Below are 14,955 nucleotides of genomic sequence, written 5' to 3'. Positions count from 1 at the left end.
ATATTTGCATATTAGAGGGAGGTGGGGGGTAGTAACCACCCTAATCCCCCCCCCCCCCCCCCCCCCCCCCCCCTTTTTTTTTTTTTTTTTGGGGGGGGGGGGGGGGGGGTTGAAGAAAAAGGAATATGACTACAGCGAGGCTTGCTCTGTCAGCCCATGGTTTCTACCCCAGAATTGCGGCCTCGCAATCGCTTTCACGCTTTGCGTCTTCCCGCTCCTCATCCAACACCTGGACTGAGGCTGAATCACTCTTTATCAAGCTACGCATCTTTCACGTTTTTTTCCTTTTCCCACCCGATGTGCTCGACAGAGTCGACTATGGTGGTACAAGGGGAGAGCTTATCCCGCGTTTTCCGGCCCCCCGACACCCCTGTCGCATCCAACAAAAAAAAAGCAAAGAAAGAAAAAATACATGTTTGCGACTATCACATGCATTTTTGCTCTCCCCGACGTTCCTTTCTCCCCCACGCTCCATTTCACACTCGCCCTCCGGAACTCGTTCAAAACTCGTTGTACACGTGCTCTTTGATACGGGTATCTGTTCGTATTACAGGGTTCAAGGATACGAACATCCCCCGACCTCCCCCACATAGTAGTGGGACGGGTGTTTAGTTGGATATGACGCAGCGGAGGCTCTTCCGCCGCCGAGGATAGTATTACCGGCCTTCGTCCCTTTATTTTTTGTTGGGGGCTATAATTGAGCCGTGTGATCGTTGAGGGGAAAGGGAGCTTCCCGGGCGAAAGGGACCGGATTTACTGGCGATCGGTCGATTAACCTACGGGTATAGAGAGGGACGGCGCTGATGACGCCGGATGGGGCGGACCGTTCGGGACGGGCTTGGGAGGATTTGGTCGGGATCAAGTCCGATTGGGGTTGGGGTCGGGGGATGCGGTTGTCAAAAAGGGGTTTAGGCGATGTATTGGTGCTGAGGGGGGGAGGGGCGCGGATGGGGGATGGGATGGGGCCGCGGTGTGCAGGGAGGGAGTAGCGAATGATTGACAGGGTCAGCAGATGATGAGCACGAGGTCGAGGGAAAAAAGGGCATCGGAGTGAGAAAAGGTTTGTGTGTTAGCTTCAGGATGTTGCAGGTAAGTGGCCTTTCACTGGCGCCTAGATCGAGGCCGCGATGGGGCATGTGAGCCGGATGTGGCTTTCGTTGGCGCGTTTTGATTTTCTTCTCGCGTGTTCTGACTGGTGTGCGGCGTCACAGAAAGATAGGGACCGCGCGTCGGTTTTGTTTGGCGATCAGCTGAAAGCTAAGTGGGTTGTGGCGGTGGATTGACGTGAGGTTGTGGAAGCGAGATGATCGTCTGCCCGAAGGATTTTTGAGCTAGGCTAGGTTAGTGTGTCGATCTACTCCCTCGAGTTTGTGCAGACGTCGAGATGTTGTGCAGGATTCAAGGATTCGCGTATAGCTATGCTCTATTTATGACTATTTTTGTCCTTCGTTATATACGTGAAGCTTATCCCAAAGCGGCACTAGATGACTTCTAAAACGACAGCCTTGATCCTCTATATAGGTAGGGGCCAAATCCAACAAAGGATTCTGTCAGCATTTTCCTCTTTCGTGCAATGCAAGCCCTCTTTTCAGGACCCTTGTTCCATATCCGCCTTGATCAACATATTACCACTGCGTCGGGTGAATGTCCGTTCTCGTTCGCACCATCTTGCTAGATACTTTCGCGGTAAGGGAACTATTCAAAGCGATATTGGGACACTGCGAAGACTACGACGCATTGGCTGGGAGGTCAGCGCGGTGAGGCCCCAGTGCGCTGTGAATATGGAAGTGGCCCTTCAAGAGAAGCCATTCAATCGAAAGGTTGATTGACCGGTGATTTCCGGAGCGCTGGATGAGGAAACCAAAAAAGACTAAAACACTGCTCGTCTGGGCTTACCATGCCTGGAGGAAACTAATAGCTGCGGGTCAGAAATTATGATTTTACCTCTGTTGAAACCACAATGGATTGACCCTCTAAGGGGCTCGCGACTGGCAGAGACTATGTACAGTTCAGAGGTGGGACTAAGCCTAAACAGGCTATCTATTCTGGGTAAATCTACGTGCGGCTCTTCTTACTTCAACAGCCTCTCTTCTAAATATAGTAGCATCGCAGAGATAGTCATAATACGTTGCAAAACTTTTGGGCCCCTTGTGCCATACGAGAATCGCTTCGCTGCACCCATGAGTCCTGAGTGTGCAGTAGAAGTAAACATCAGGACGTGCGTGGCAAATTGAGAATGTACATATAGGTACGTGCTTGGAATCCTCTTGTAAGTGCAATACCCATGACCAGGTGCGGTGGGCTCAAAATTTTTGGGATATGCTATGGAGTAAACGAAAACATCCGTCCGTAGCCCATCTATTATCATATGTACCTACAACACCCTTCGAACAGTGTCTTATCAAAACGCCTGTGTCTAGACCACGGACCGACGTTGCTAGCTCGAATGACGTATGAGAGCATGAAATAGTTTCATACCTGGATGCTATTCACTTCAAAAGTTTGGATGAGCAATTTGCCTAGAAGTGACTATCCCAAGACTCCAAGAAACCCCAGTATAGACAATGGAAAAACGTAAAAGACAGAATCGATCTCATGCTCAGATAAATTTGCAGGCAATCTGCTCTGCATTCAATAACCGCTCAAACTCCAGTTTCCATGGTCAAGGAACGACGTCTGTACACTAAGACTACCATCAACAGTCTGCTGGTCGTTAATTCACAGCATACCTTATACCTTATCCAGGCCTGTCACTCATACCTCGTCATCACGCAATTCAAATTTTGCCGCACTCTCAGAGCTCCCAGCTGTTTCCAAAGCCCAGCCACTCCCTCCACCCGCCCCTCTTCTCCTCACCAGGAAGCACGCAATCCCGCACTTCCTGCCTCGTGACGTTTCTCCACTCCTCTACCGGGATCCAGCCAATGTACGCCCTATCGCCAAATCCACCAATCCAGTACACCTCCTGCACGACGAACCTGACCCAGTGACTCGAATGGATGGGGCTGCCAGGATACCACGCCACAGCGTCGGCGTGGTACTTGGCGAAACAGGCGGGGATAGCGTGCTTGACGAGGTCCTCGGCTGTGAGGTCCTCGAGGTAGCCCTGGAGGGAGAAGCGCGGCAGGCTGGCGGGCGAGCGGACCTGGCCCTTGGGCGGGACCCAGTTGAGGCCGAGCGAGATGTTGGAGCCGGCGGCGACGTTCTTGAAGCTCGTGGCGATGTCGATGGCCAGGATGGTCGGGTTTCCCGTCGCGTGCTCGCAGTCGGCGATGTAGTCGACCAGCCCGATCGGCGTGCCACCCACGTCCGACGGCCGGTTTTCCGCAGTGCCCGGTTCTTGGTGCTGCTTTTCGTTGCTTGGGAAAATCGTCGACAGCGTGCCAAGTCCGCTCAGGTGCAAGATGCGCCGGGCCATGACGGCCGACTCGTGGACCGTCGGGATGCGGTAGCTAGAGACATCGCCATCCTCAGGGTTCGCGAAGATGTGCTGTGGTGCGGGGACGAGCGAGGCGCTGGCGAGGCCGGCGACGAGAGCGGAAGTGACTGCGTGGGCCAGATGCATGGCGAGAGAGTGCTGGAAGCTTAGCTAGAAACAAAAAGTTGAGGATAAAAGCTGCAGGAGCTTGCAGGAGCTAGAAGAGGGGGTGGAGGTGGTATGTCAGAGGTAGTCCGGCGGGAGCTCGCGCATGATCGGTGATGTGATCAGATAACTGGCGATAGCGGAGCTAAGATTGATTGGAGAGGCGTGAGCACATGATCCGCGGCTCATGGGCGGGGACAAATTCTCGCTCCCCATTGCGAAGTGTAGTATCATGCGATTTCGCAGTAGATATTGAAAAAAACGAGAGATGGCAGCCACGCGCTCAAGGCTCGTGCCTTGTCTTATAACATTCAATAAGCTCAACACAGCTACTTGCGGTTACTGAGTGCGACGCTCAGTCAGACAAAGGCGTGGCCGGTTCCCCAGGCTGCCGTGGCTGCCGTATCGGGCGTAGCGCCGCTGTTTTGCCGAGTAAGCGAGCGCTCCTCATCCACAGCGCCAATTTCGACCTCGCCCGCCAACGACGACACATACCACCGACGACAACGCCAACGCGCCCATCTGTAAGTCCACCCGCCGCATCGCCCTGGCGTCGCTGCTGTCCCGTTGCACCGCTGCGACGCCGTTTCATCCGCTCGCACACCCGCGAAAGACGCTGAAAGCTGACTCGCCACCCGTCTCCTTCGCAGTCAAACCGACGTCGTTAGCAATCCCCAACAGTCGCCAACATGGGTAAGGTTCACGGTTCTCTCGCCCGTGCCGGAAAGGTCAAGTCTCAGACCCCCAAGGTACGATAAACTCCGAATACCCCGCGGTGGAACCACGGATCACATGAGGTTGTGAAAGGAGGAGGACGAGGGAGGCGGCTATGGAGGATGCACAACGGGTCGGATCAGAGGGACTTCGGAACAACCGGATGCTGATCAAGTCTACACAACAGGTCGAGCCCCAGGAGAAGAAGAAGAACCCCAAGGGCCGCGCCCTTAAGAGGATAAAGTACACTCGCCGCTTCGTCAACGTCACCATGACCGGTGGCAAGAGGAAGGTGAGTTTCGCCACTGCCAAACAACCGCCACGGAACTTCCCCCGATCCTAACAAAAGCAGATGAACCCCAACCCCACCTCGTAAACAACCCGACCGACACCTCGCAATGGCGACATGACGGAGCGACTTCTGGGATAATGGAGGAGCTCTGAATGGGAACGGTTTGGTTTCTTGTGGTTTACGATCAAACAAAAAACGGGATTCAATCGAACGGGCTGAACAACACGATCTGCTCTTTCGCATTCAAATGGGATTTTCTTCTCCGACAACCTTACAGACAACATCGCACATATGACTCTGGATCAGAACTGGAAGGCTTAACGGCATGTTCTCGCCACAGAGAGCGGGACTCGTCCTGGGTGGCAACATCTTGAGATACCCCGTTTGAGGACTTGAACGAGATTGTGCTTCCCGGAATCTTCTCACTCTGGGAGGAAAGAGGCATATCAATGGCGCAACCTGCTTTACAATGGCCTTTGCTTTTGCGCGCTGGTTCTTTGCGTTTCACTTGCATGGCTAGTCAATTTACGCCCGTTGCGTGCCTCATGATTTGATGTTCTAGAAGTGAACGTGAAATTTGTGCGTCGAGACAACATGGCTTGAAAGGATTGCATCTATCCCGCTGCCAAAAAAAAAAAAAAAAAAAGAGTCGACTATCTCAACGATTACAGCTGAATGAGCGCCTCAATTTCCGTAGATTGCACCTGTCGTCATATGTACAAGTGGATGACATGGGTATTTTCACGTGGATCTTTTAAGTTGATGGATGCTTGACTATAACAGCTGTGCATGGACCGGGGGACAGACGTCAAAGCGCCGCTCTGACATCAACACTTTGATATCGACACTTCCACATGCATTCGGCTGAAAGTTGGCGAGACAAATTCCCACCGCTTGACCTGTCGCCAAAAAAAAAAAAAAATCCAAGGGTAACTTCTACAAGTTCACCAAGCAAGGCTGAAAGCAAGAACAAGATATGGGTATCTATCTCATCGACAAAACCAGGCTCTTCCCCAGCCCGCTACGCTACATGCTGTATAAGACAAACCAGAGCAGAATTGTTCCAATCCCCCAAACCCTATTCTACATATAACATACGTCAAAGAAAGTCATACAAGACAACGAAAAAAAGCTGTACTCTTTTTCATCCCGTTCTTCCTCCCTCTTACCCTACACTCCTCCCCCCTCCCATCCGCCTGCTCACTCAATCACCCACCACTCCCGCCTCACCCCCCGCAATACCAACACACCACGCCAGCCTCTCCATGCCCGTCCAGCAACCCGCTGGCGGCCGGCTCGCCGCCGCACTCGGCGTGCACCGCATGCCCGCACTCAGCGCACGTGCGGTACAAGCCGTCGAGCTGGAGCCAGCACACCATGCACGTCCGCACCCTGCTGATGCCGGCGCTGCTGTTGCCGGCGGCACCGTGGCCAACACCGTTGGCGCCGCCCGCGCCAAAAGCCGTGGCCGTTGTTGTCGTTGTCGTGGCTGATGGTAGCCACCCGCCGCCGAAAGCGCCGTCGTGCTCGTTCGTCGTCGCCTTCTCGTTCGGCGGCGAGTCGGTTGAGCCGGACTTGATGGAGGGCGGGCGCGTGGGGAGGGGCGTCGTGGTGGGGTGGGTGGCGTAGGGGGTGTGGGAGTGGTAGGTGAAGAAGGGGTTGTGGAGGTGGTAGTGGTGGGAGTTGGCCGCGGCGGTATGCTGTTGCTGGCTCGCGGCGTTGCTGCTGGTGTGGTTGTTTGTGCCGGCGGAGGCCGCCAGCTGGAGGAGATGGGAAGGATCCGGAGTGTGGGCGCGGGTGTGGGTGACAGAGCTGCGGGCGGTCGTGCTGGTGGTTGGGGGGTCGGAGAGCGGCGGCAGTGGCAAAGGGCAGAGGACGAGGTCGTCGGGGACGATGGTTGATGACTATGATTTTGCCCAGTGGTTAGACGAGGAGCGTGTACGACAGATGAGTTGGGGAGGAAAATGCTGATTGCATTACTTACCCTTGCGACGATACTCTCCTGGCTACGGCCCACAGCCAGATCCTCCTCACGCGCTTCTTCGACCTCATCTTTGATCCAATAGCTCGTGAGGCCATTATATTTCAAGACTTCGCTTCGCTTGATTTGCAGACCCCATCCAGCCAGTTCGTTGTTGGCGTAGTTTGCACGGTAAGCAGCGTACATCCAACCAAGTTCTTGATTTAGCAACGGTACTGACAGATAGCCATCATCGTCGAACTGGTCCTGATTTTTAAGCGTAACTTGAATCACACTACCGCCTGGGTTGCGGTCGATGGGTGCGATATCCGTTTTATCATCTTCGAAGTTAGGATAGAAGTCTTCATCATCGTCGAAATCGGGTTCATCGGTGCCGAGCTCATCAATGCTATCGAATGAAACAAAACGCTGTTGCTGTTGTGGTTCATTTACCGTCTGTGATGTCGCGCGGTTACGTTTGTGGCTGTTGGAGCGGTTTACAGACGAAGAGTTGGAGCCGGTGGAGGCGCCTCCATATATCGTATTGGGACCCCAAGTCACGCTGCTCTTTTCTGGTGCAGATGTGGAGAGGTCTCCATCAAACGTTCGAGTCCGCTGACGAGCTGGAGGCGAATTATTTGCAGTTTGAAAAGGTCGTGAAAAGGATGTTAAGGCACTAGTGAAAGGTGTGCTACTACGCTTGCTGCGCTCGGGAGATGACGCCATGCTTGCATAAGCGCTGGATGCAGAGCGAAATGTGGTGGAACGAGAGAACGTGGGAGGTGGCGTGTTGCCGGTTGAGTAGGGAGTCGTCGGCCCGCTGGGTAAATCGCCGCTCCATGGGCCATTTGAAGACCCTGCAGAACCAAAAGTATTTAATCGCTTGTCGTACTTGGACAGTCCCCCATCATGTCCGATGTGTGGATGGAAGTGGTTTTTGTCGTACTGATCCGTAATGGAGAACTGTGGTTTGAACAGGCTCGCAGCGACCTCTCTGGACGGGAAGTAATCCAAAGAAAAAGCAGGGGTTCTCATGGAGAGATGTAAGTCCGCGTGGGGATTGCGCATCATCATTCCCGTGGTAACCCCCTCGCTCGCGGCTGGCTCGTGAAACATGCATGAGAGCATCGCTAACATCTGGCTGTCCGCAAGCTTCTCAAAGTGCTCAAAAAGCCGTTCCACTAACACCCTGCCAAACGGATGATAGCCCCACTTGACACGACTCTTCAGTTTTGGTTTGGCAATAGCTTCGGGCTCATCAAAACTGAGGTCAAGGCCACTGTCTTTCTTGCGAATCTGGACCGCTGTTCTTTTCGCCACTACTAGAATTGGCTCGCGACGGTAGCTCTGCTGCATGACTTCTAGCGGAACCTGGTCCGCAAGGATTAGTCCGACTAGATTCCAGATATCGGCCAGCTCAGAGTAGCCGCAGTCTGTCGCCACCGCAGCGTTGTGCGAACAAACGTCGGAGGCTTCACCAAAGATTTCATATCTTTCGGCGAGTTCCCTCTTTGCAGGAAGCAGATCTTCCAGATTGCGTATGGTGATGATGGACTTAGGCTTAGGAGCAATAGGTTTCACTTCGTAGCCAGCGCTAGAGTGTTGCGAAGACCGCTGGAACTTCAACGGCCCACCTCGCCATGCGACTGGTGGTGCTATTCCGGAGAGGCCTCCCCGTACAGGCGAGCCCGAAGAAGAGCTGGATGAAGTTTCCCACGAACCCTGGGAATCGCTGTCATCTGGATTGTCTACGGCCGAAGAGGATTTCCTGCCAGGGTCCGGTGATTCTTTGTTCAATTGACCCAGCATCTCGAATATCCTCTTGCTCTTATACGTGCGACTGTCGTTCCTCAGAGCCTCGAGGTTCGAGAACATAGGCTTTGGTTCAGGCTTGGGTGGGAAGAAGGTGACGAGACGACCGTCTCTTGACCAGACGGCACCACATTGCCGTGGGAGAGGAACGTTGGCGTTTGCATTGAGGGGCCCGAGAATGTCCGTACCGCTCATCTCCATGGCGGGGGTTGCAAAATCTGCACCCACTTCGTCTTCTTCGTCACTCGAGCTCTCTTCATCCTGCGTGACACCACTATCAGTGAGAGCACCATCCGAAAGCCAGCTGATGCTCTCCTCGAGGCCCCGTTCTCCGAGAAGGTAGCTGATGATGGCGTCCAAAGAACCTCTCTTGCGGTTCTTATACACTTCGGCGAGCGCCTTGATCTCGCTGTCCAGTTTCGAGATTGTAGACTCTGAGATGTATGAAGTCGTTTTCTCGATGCTACAGTGAGGAGTTGCTGAAACAGGGTAATCGGGTGGGAAACGTATGCTGATTCTCATGAAGACTGGAGCCTCATTCTCGCCCCAAGGACCGTTTAGCGTGACAGTTGCTGTCCGGCGAGGTATTTCAACCTCTTCAAATTTGACTTTCTTGAACTTGCTGCCCACATGCGTGATTTCGTCCCCGAGGCTCTCGGGCGAATCCCATAGCAGCTGCTGGTCTGGTGACAACACATCTGGTCTGGAACCGTGCCGGTTGAATTGGCCATCGCGTCCACCAATCTTGACTCCCTGCATCCAAGTGAGCTTGTCGACGGTCTTCTTTTCGCGGGTGCGAGCTTGCATAGTCGTCAGCCCGCGAGCTTGCATCGACGTTAGACCGCGATCCCGTGCGCTGGCACCAGGCCCTTGGAACGCAGTTTGAGCATAAGGTAGGCTAGGTTTACTCATGCCGGCAGACTGGAAGAGAGCACTCAGTTGGCTAGGTGCAGTAAAAGGATGTGCCTGCTGCTGGTCGGCCACCTTCGTTTTTGGGGATAAGACGGGAGCTTCGTCATGAAAAGTCTTGTATAGAGCACCTTGCCGCGTCATGAATAGCTTCTTGCGCGTATGCTCACCCTTTTTGTATCCGACGGAGCCAAGGATAGACGAGTCGATGCGATACAGATTCAGCTGGCGGTCACTGCCCCACGATACAAGTTGAAATTCACGTTGATCGTAGCCATCATCCGTAACATCGCCGCGCGTTCTCCAAAGGAATTCTTTGACTTGGCCATTGTGACCTTTGAAAGTGTGGACTGGCGGCACTTTAGCATCCCGCTTGACACCGTCACGCAGCCGCCTGTCGTAGAGATGCAAATCAAAATCACCTCGTTGAGGCATGGCGAGCGCACCCCATCCGAAAGGCGTGTGCCGTGCTCGCCATACGCCAAAGGGCGTCCTGATGACGCGCTCCAGCATCTCATCTTCGTCGCGAGTGTAATCCCAGAACTTGATGGAGCCATCCAGCGAGCACGTCAAAACCCCGCCCTGGCGCATGCGGTTCCAATCCACGCCGTAAATCTTACTCCTATGAGCTTCAATCGTGCGAAGAGGCTCCACACCCTTGCGCTCATCCCAGATGCAGAGCAACTTGTCATGGGCCGAGGCCAGAATATGAGGATCCTGCCTGTTCCACTTGACCTGCGCAGCGCCTCCGTCCCATTGCGCGTACGAAAAAACAGGCCTGTCTGGAGTGCGCAGGTCCCACTTATGCACAAAGGTATCGACGGCACAGGTCGCGAGGATGTCTGGATGGTGTGCGGAGAGATTGATATCGGTGATGGCACGCGAATGAGCATGAAGGGTGAGCGGCGGGTGGTTGGCATGGTTCAGGTCCCAGATCAAGGCTTTCTGGTTCGATGTGCTGGCGACCAGGCCGTCGTGGCTGGCGAAGGGAGACCATTGCACGTCGGCGACCTCCCACAGGGTGCGATGGGCGAGATGGCGGGGCGGCGAGTAGGGATTGTCAAGATCTATGATGTGCAGGCCCTCCCGCGACGCGAGCACGATGTCGCGGCTGCTGGGCGAAATGGACGCGGAGCCGACGGGCTCGTCGACGCGGATGGACGCATCGCGGCCAAAGGTAGGGCTGTCGAAGGGTGAGCTATCGCCGTGCGGGTGCATGGCGCGGTGCCACACCCAATTGCGGGAGCGCAGCGGGCTGGGGCATAGGTGGGTGCGGAGGGCGGGAGATGTGCGATGGGCAGCGGGCGCGATCTCAGTTCGTTGGCGGGCGCGGGTGATGCAAGGCGGGAAGTGCCGAGCTCGGTGGACGTGGGGTGGTGGTTGATGACGAGCCGCAGCCCTGCCAAAGAGCAGCAAACGCCCAAGAGCCCCTCCCAAGACCTCGCCCACGCACACTTTTCCAGCGCTATCCCCCCGCCACCACGCGACGCTCGCTGCAGCGTGCCCAACGCCCCTCAAACATCCTTTTGCCGCCGCATATCCCGCCGCCACCACCACATCGCGACTTGATCGTTTGTCATGGCGCTTCCCAAGCGTATCGTGAAGGAGACGGAGCGCCTGATGGCCGAGCCGTAAGTGCTCTCGCATGTATTCGCTGCATGCGCGCCGCTGAACCACGCGAAAACAGGGTCCCCGGCATCAGCGCGGTTCCGCACGAGGACAACCTCCGCTACTTTGATGTGACCGTTCACGGTCCCTCGCAGTCGCCCTACGAAGGTACGTCTCCAAACACCCGAGCCAAGGCAGTATGCGCGTGCACAAAGCGTCTAGGTTGAAAGTTTGGGCGGTCGGCAGTCAGCGCTGAGAACTTGGGCATATACATTCCTGAGAGGAGAATTCTAAGCTAATCGCGTTCCACACCAGGCGGCGTCTTCAAGCTCGAGCTATTCCTTCCTGACGACTACCCCATGACCCCGCCGAAGGTGCGCTTCCTGACCAAAATCTACCACCCCAATATCGACAAGCTGGGCCGTATCTGCCTTGACGTGCTGAAGAGTGAGTCGATCCTCCTGGCTGCTCGGCGTCTGTCGCCGTGATGCTAAAGCAACCCAAGGCAACTGGTCTCCGGCTCTTCAGATCCGAACCATCCTGCTTTCTATTCAAGCCCTGCTTGGTGCGCCCAACCCTGACGATCCGCTTGCCAACGACGTTGCCCAGCGCTGGAAGGAGGACCAGAACGCTGCCATCGCCACTGCCCGCGAATGGACCGAGACTTATGCCAAGGCCCCGCAATGAGCGCTTCAACGAACGAGGCGTGGTGCGGACCAAAAGTTTGGGAGACAACGGAGAGGCCAGAGTACATTTAGCTGGCAGAAAGCGGGCTTACCAATGTTGATGAGTGATGGATAACGGTTGACTATAGAAGCATCCTCTTCCTGGTAGGCTATACACGGCGTTTACGGGTATAGTTTGCTCGACCGAGATTCCCTTGCAGCGGACCTGCGCTGCTGTTCGATAGATGAAGGCAATGTTGGTGAATGAAGGAGGTCAGGTATTTCTTTCAAGAGCTACGAACAAGTGTGACGGTTACCACAAATTAAGAACTTTTTCATTAGCATCGCCACGCTTTGACTACAGGGCGAGGTTCGAAGGCCGATCGTATGGCCAAGAATCAATAGTTCAGTTGTACATTCACTTACCACACAGAAACACATTGGTCTTTCGACCAAGCGCTCAGTAAGTTACGTCAAGTTTGAGGCATGCGGTTCCCCTAAAAACGGAGTTTCTTGGCCCTCGGCGGCTTTAATTAATTGGCTATTCGCGCTATAGGTAGCTATCGAATGCAGATGATTGGGCACGTGCTCTATAGGAAAGGATTGCTTTTTAAATTAGGGGGATTCCTGCGCTGGACTGTGGAGGTTAACTCAATCACCAATGCGTAGCATTCTGCACCTGCCGTTTCCGTGACCTTTCCGTGACCGGTGACAGAGCACCTCCCATCTTGCACCTTGCCTCTCTTTTAAGCGGCACCACCTCCCACTACAACCATAGCTCTGCACCCGACGCGCAACAACCCCAAGCGCCCGGCCGAAAGACCGCCTCATCCACGGCTTTCGCTCAACATGGACGGCCTTGGCATAACCTTCGCCCGTTCGTGGGCAGCCAAACAGAAGGCAGCGACGGCGCAAAAGATGTCGCCGCCGCGGAAGACGTCACCGTCGCGGAAGACTTCGTCAGAGCAGCCAATTTCGTCAGCACCGTCGCGGAAGATTTCGCTGGAGCAGCCAATTCCGTCAGCACCATCGCCGGAGCTTCCTCAGAACGACACCTCGCTTCGGCGCTCATCAACTCGGTCCTCTGCTTCCGGCGACAGTTACATGGAGAAAAGGCTGTCGGAATTCCAGGAATGGAAGCAGAAGATCGCAGAAGGCTTCTCGATTAAGAAGCCCGCAAAGACCACCTTCAAGGAGGAGCCTCTTCCGGCCTCCGAGCCCTCCAGTCCGACCCAGCAATCTCCGATGCAGATGCCCACGCCGCCACAGACTCCGCCGCAGCAAATCATAAAAAAGGAAAGCACTCCGGCTCGGAGCTACAACAACAGGACTCCTCCTGCCGTCCGCGAGAAGGCGCGCATCCTCGCTCTACGCGCACGTGCCCTGCCCGAGCCCGACATCAAGTCACACCCCGCCTTCCGGCCACAGCACATTCGCGTCCGGAAGAAGACCTATGCGACCAAGACGGACGTTCTGAAATGCTGGCGCCCAGCCAGTGGCTGCGCGTCCGACAACCAGCTGTGGGAGTGCTGCGAAAAGATGGAAGTGGACAGCATCTGCGAGGATTGTGGCTACGTGCTGTGCCCTACTTGTGGAAGCAGGTGCAGGGGCGAGGAGTGGTGTGTTGTGGAGGGCTGTGTGCGTTGCCAGACGAGGCTTGGAGTCAACGTGTGCACGCCGCACCTGAGGGAACTGAGGGCAAAGCCGATGGAGCGTAAGTTTGAATTTTACTGCATTCTTGATGGCAAGTTGATGCGCTTCTCTAGGCTTCCACGGTCACTTGGTCGAGGCGAGCGCTCTCTTCTTGATCGAGAAACTCTGAATGATTGGGAGTACACACGATCAGAGATTGGGATTGGGTTCTTGAATTGAGACGAAAGTGAGGGATGAACATCTCATGTTGGTTCGAATGACGAGTATGAAAGAAAGATAAAGACGATTTTCCAAGTAACAACAAGGTTGTTACATGCGCGCCAATAGGGCGCCCCTTTTAAAGACTTAGGATAACGAAATACGGTAGATAATCAAAAAAAAAAAATTAGCCTTAACTGCAAATTTGAAGCATGTGTTGTGAGGCTGCTGTTTTGCAGAAATAATTGGCGAATTCCGGGATCTTACACGAAAGTGATTGGAGACGGAGCAGTGCGGGAGAAGGAGGTGAGGTTGATGATCGGCCGCCAAGACCTCGCGAGAGGAGTGCGGAAGGCGCGCCAATCAGATGACGGGCCGATGTTCCTCCGCCGCACAAACGTCCGCTTACCCAAATTCTAGCACACCTGGTCGCCGACGACATCGAGAACTAACGACACAGCGACTCCACGGGTACCGCATCATCGCACAACCGTCAACATGCGGACCTACGACGACACCTTCAGCGGCCAGAAGATCTACCCTGGCAAGGTGCGTCGCTTTTCCCCGCGCCCAGCGCTGCGTCGACCGTCCGCGACCTTTCCACCGCGCCCAGGGCCGACGAGTGGCGGCACCACCCACGCTGCGCTCGCATCGAGACACATTCGCTGATATCTGCGAGTACAGGGCAAGCTCTATGTCCGTGGCGACAGCAAGATCTTCCGCTTCCAGAACGGCAAGTCCGAGAGTCTGTTCCTCCAGCGCAAGAACCCCCGCCGCATTGCCTGGACCACCCTCTACAGGAGACAGCACAAGAAGGGTATCTCTGAGGTTAGTCGACACCGGATTCGCACCGCAATTGGCGAGGGATATGAGGGCGCGCCGACATCGAAGCTTTGAGAGGTTGCGCAGGACGTACCGGCAGGGGCTAATGCGTGATCGAATAACTACAGGAGGTTGCCAAGAAGCGCTCCCGCCGCACCGTCAAGCACCAGCGCGCCATCGTCGGTGCTTCCCTCGATGTGATCAAGGAGCGCCGCTCCCAGCGCCCCGAGGCCCGCGCCGCCGCCCGCCAGCAGGCCATCAAGGACGCCAAGGACAAGAAGGCCGCCTCTGAGAGCAAGAAGAAGGCTGAGAAGGCCAAGAACGCCGCCGGCGCCGCCAAGGGCCAGACCCAGAGGATCCAGAGCAAGCAGGGTGCCAAGGGTTCGGCTCCCAAGGTTGCGGCCAAGAGCCGTTAAAATGGAGCTTGTGATGGGATAAGGAAGGGTGCTCGGTGTTGCTTTTTTGAAACGGTTGCCTGCTCTCAAAAATTCTCGGATCAAACGGGCGAGTGAGGGATTTGGGCTGAGTTTCCTTGCCGGTATTGTGACATAGGGTCAGGCATTTACACGGCAATACAGTTCACGTCCTTACGTCTGCCTGTCGAACCGTGTCACTGTGAAAGCACCGCTAAACCGGCTTTAGGAATCCTCGAGCCATGAGGAGAGAATACCCTAGCAATTCCAGCAGCATAGTAAAGGGAGCATTCAAACCAACTTGACCGTTTGCACGAAACACCTGC

The 14,955-nt window shown here is 55.1% G+C and overlaps 5 protein-coding genes across 5 annotated transcripts; 3 read left to right on the top strand and 2 right to left on the bottom strand.

Annotated features, from left to right (window-relative positions):
• Positions 1 to 2,794: 2,794 nt before the first annotated feature.
• Positions 2,795 to 3,565, bottom strand: LTHEOB_1859 (FMN-binding split barrel-related protein; the record flags this gene model as incomplete). The annotated part of the gene is made up of 1 exon (XM_035510606.1): positions 2,795 to 3,565. One exon carries the CDS (start codon positions 3,563 to 3,565, stop codon positions 2,795 to 2,797), a length of 771 nt encoding a protein of 256 aa, XP_035366369.1.
• A 2,250-nt stretch (positions 3,566 to 5,815) lies between these two features.
• Positions 5,816 to 10,488, bottom strand: LTHEOB_1858 (WD repeat containing protein; the record flags this gene model as incomplete). Its single annotated transcript, XM_035510605.1, has 2 exons — positions 5,816 to 6,493; positions 6,574 to 10,488. 2 exons carry the CDS (start codon positions 10,486 to 10,488, stop codon positions 5,816 to 5,818), a joined length of 4,593 nt encoding a protein of 1,530 aa, XP_035366368.1.
• A 360-nt stretch (positions 10,489 to 10,848) lies between these two features.
• On the top strand, positions 10,849 to 11,565 carry LTHEOB_1857 (Ubiquitin conjugating enzyme; the record flags this gene model as incomplete). Its single annotated transcript, XM_035510604.1, has 4 exons — positions 10,849 to 10,901; positions 10,958 to 11,046; positions 11,194 to 11,325; positions 11,384 to 11,565. The coding sequence occupies 4 exons, from the start codon at positions 10,849 to 10,851 to the stop codon at positions 11,563 to 11,565; spliced, it is 456 nt and encodes a 151-aa protein (XP_035366367.1).
• Positions 11,566 to 12,392: 827 nt separating this feature from the next.
• LTHEOB_1856 (putative caspase recruitment domain member 6) lies at positions 12,393 to 13,365 on the top strand (the record flags this gene model as incomplete). Its single annotated transcript, XM_035510603.1, has 2 exons — positions 12,393 to 13,257; positions 13,310 to 13,365. The coding sequence occupies 2 exons, from the start codon at positions 12,393 to 12,395 to the stop codon at positions 13,363 to 13,365; spliced, it is 921 nt and encodes a 306-aa protein (XP_035366366.1).
• Positions 13,366 to 13,892: 527 nt separating this feature from the next.
• On the top strand, positions 13,893 to 14,632 carry LTHEOB_1855 (Ribosomal protein L24e; the record flags this gene model as incomplete). The annotated part of the gene is made up of 3 exons (XM_035510602.1): positions 13,893 to 13,943; positions 14,079 to 14,222; positions 14,345 to 14,632. The coding sequence occupies 3 exons, from the start codon at positions 13,893 to 13,895 to the stop codon at positions 14,630 to 14,632; spliced, it is 483 nt and encodes a 160-aa protein (XP_035366365.1).
• Positions 14,633 to 14,955: the final 323 nt, after the last annotated feature.

The sequence above is a fragment of the Lasiodiplodia theobromae genome, assembly GCF_012971845.1.
Source record: "Lasiodiplodia theobromae strain AM2As chromosome Unknown scaffold_4, whole genome shotgun sequence".
In the NCBI taxonomy this organism is placed as follows: Eukaryota; Fungi; Ascomycota; class Dothideomycetes; order Botryosphaeriales; family Botryosphaeriaceae; genus Lasiodiplodia; species Lasiodiplodia theobromae.
The sequence above is the reverse complement of the archived record's forward strand: the minus strand, read 5'-3'. Positions and strand labels throughout refer to the sequence as shown.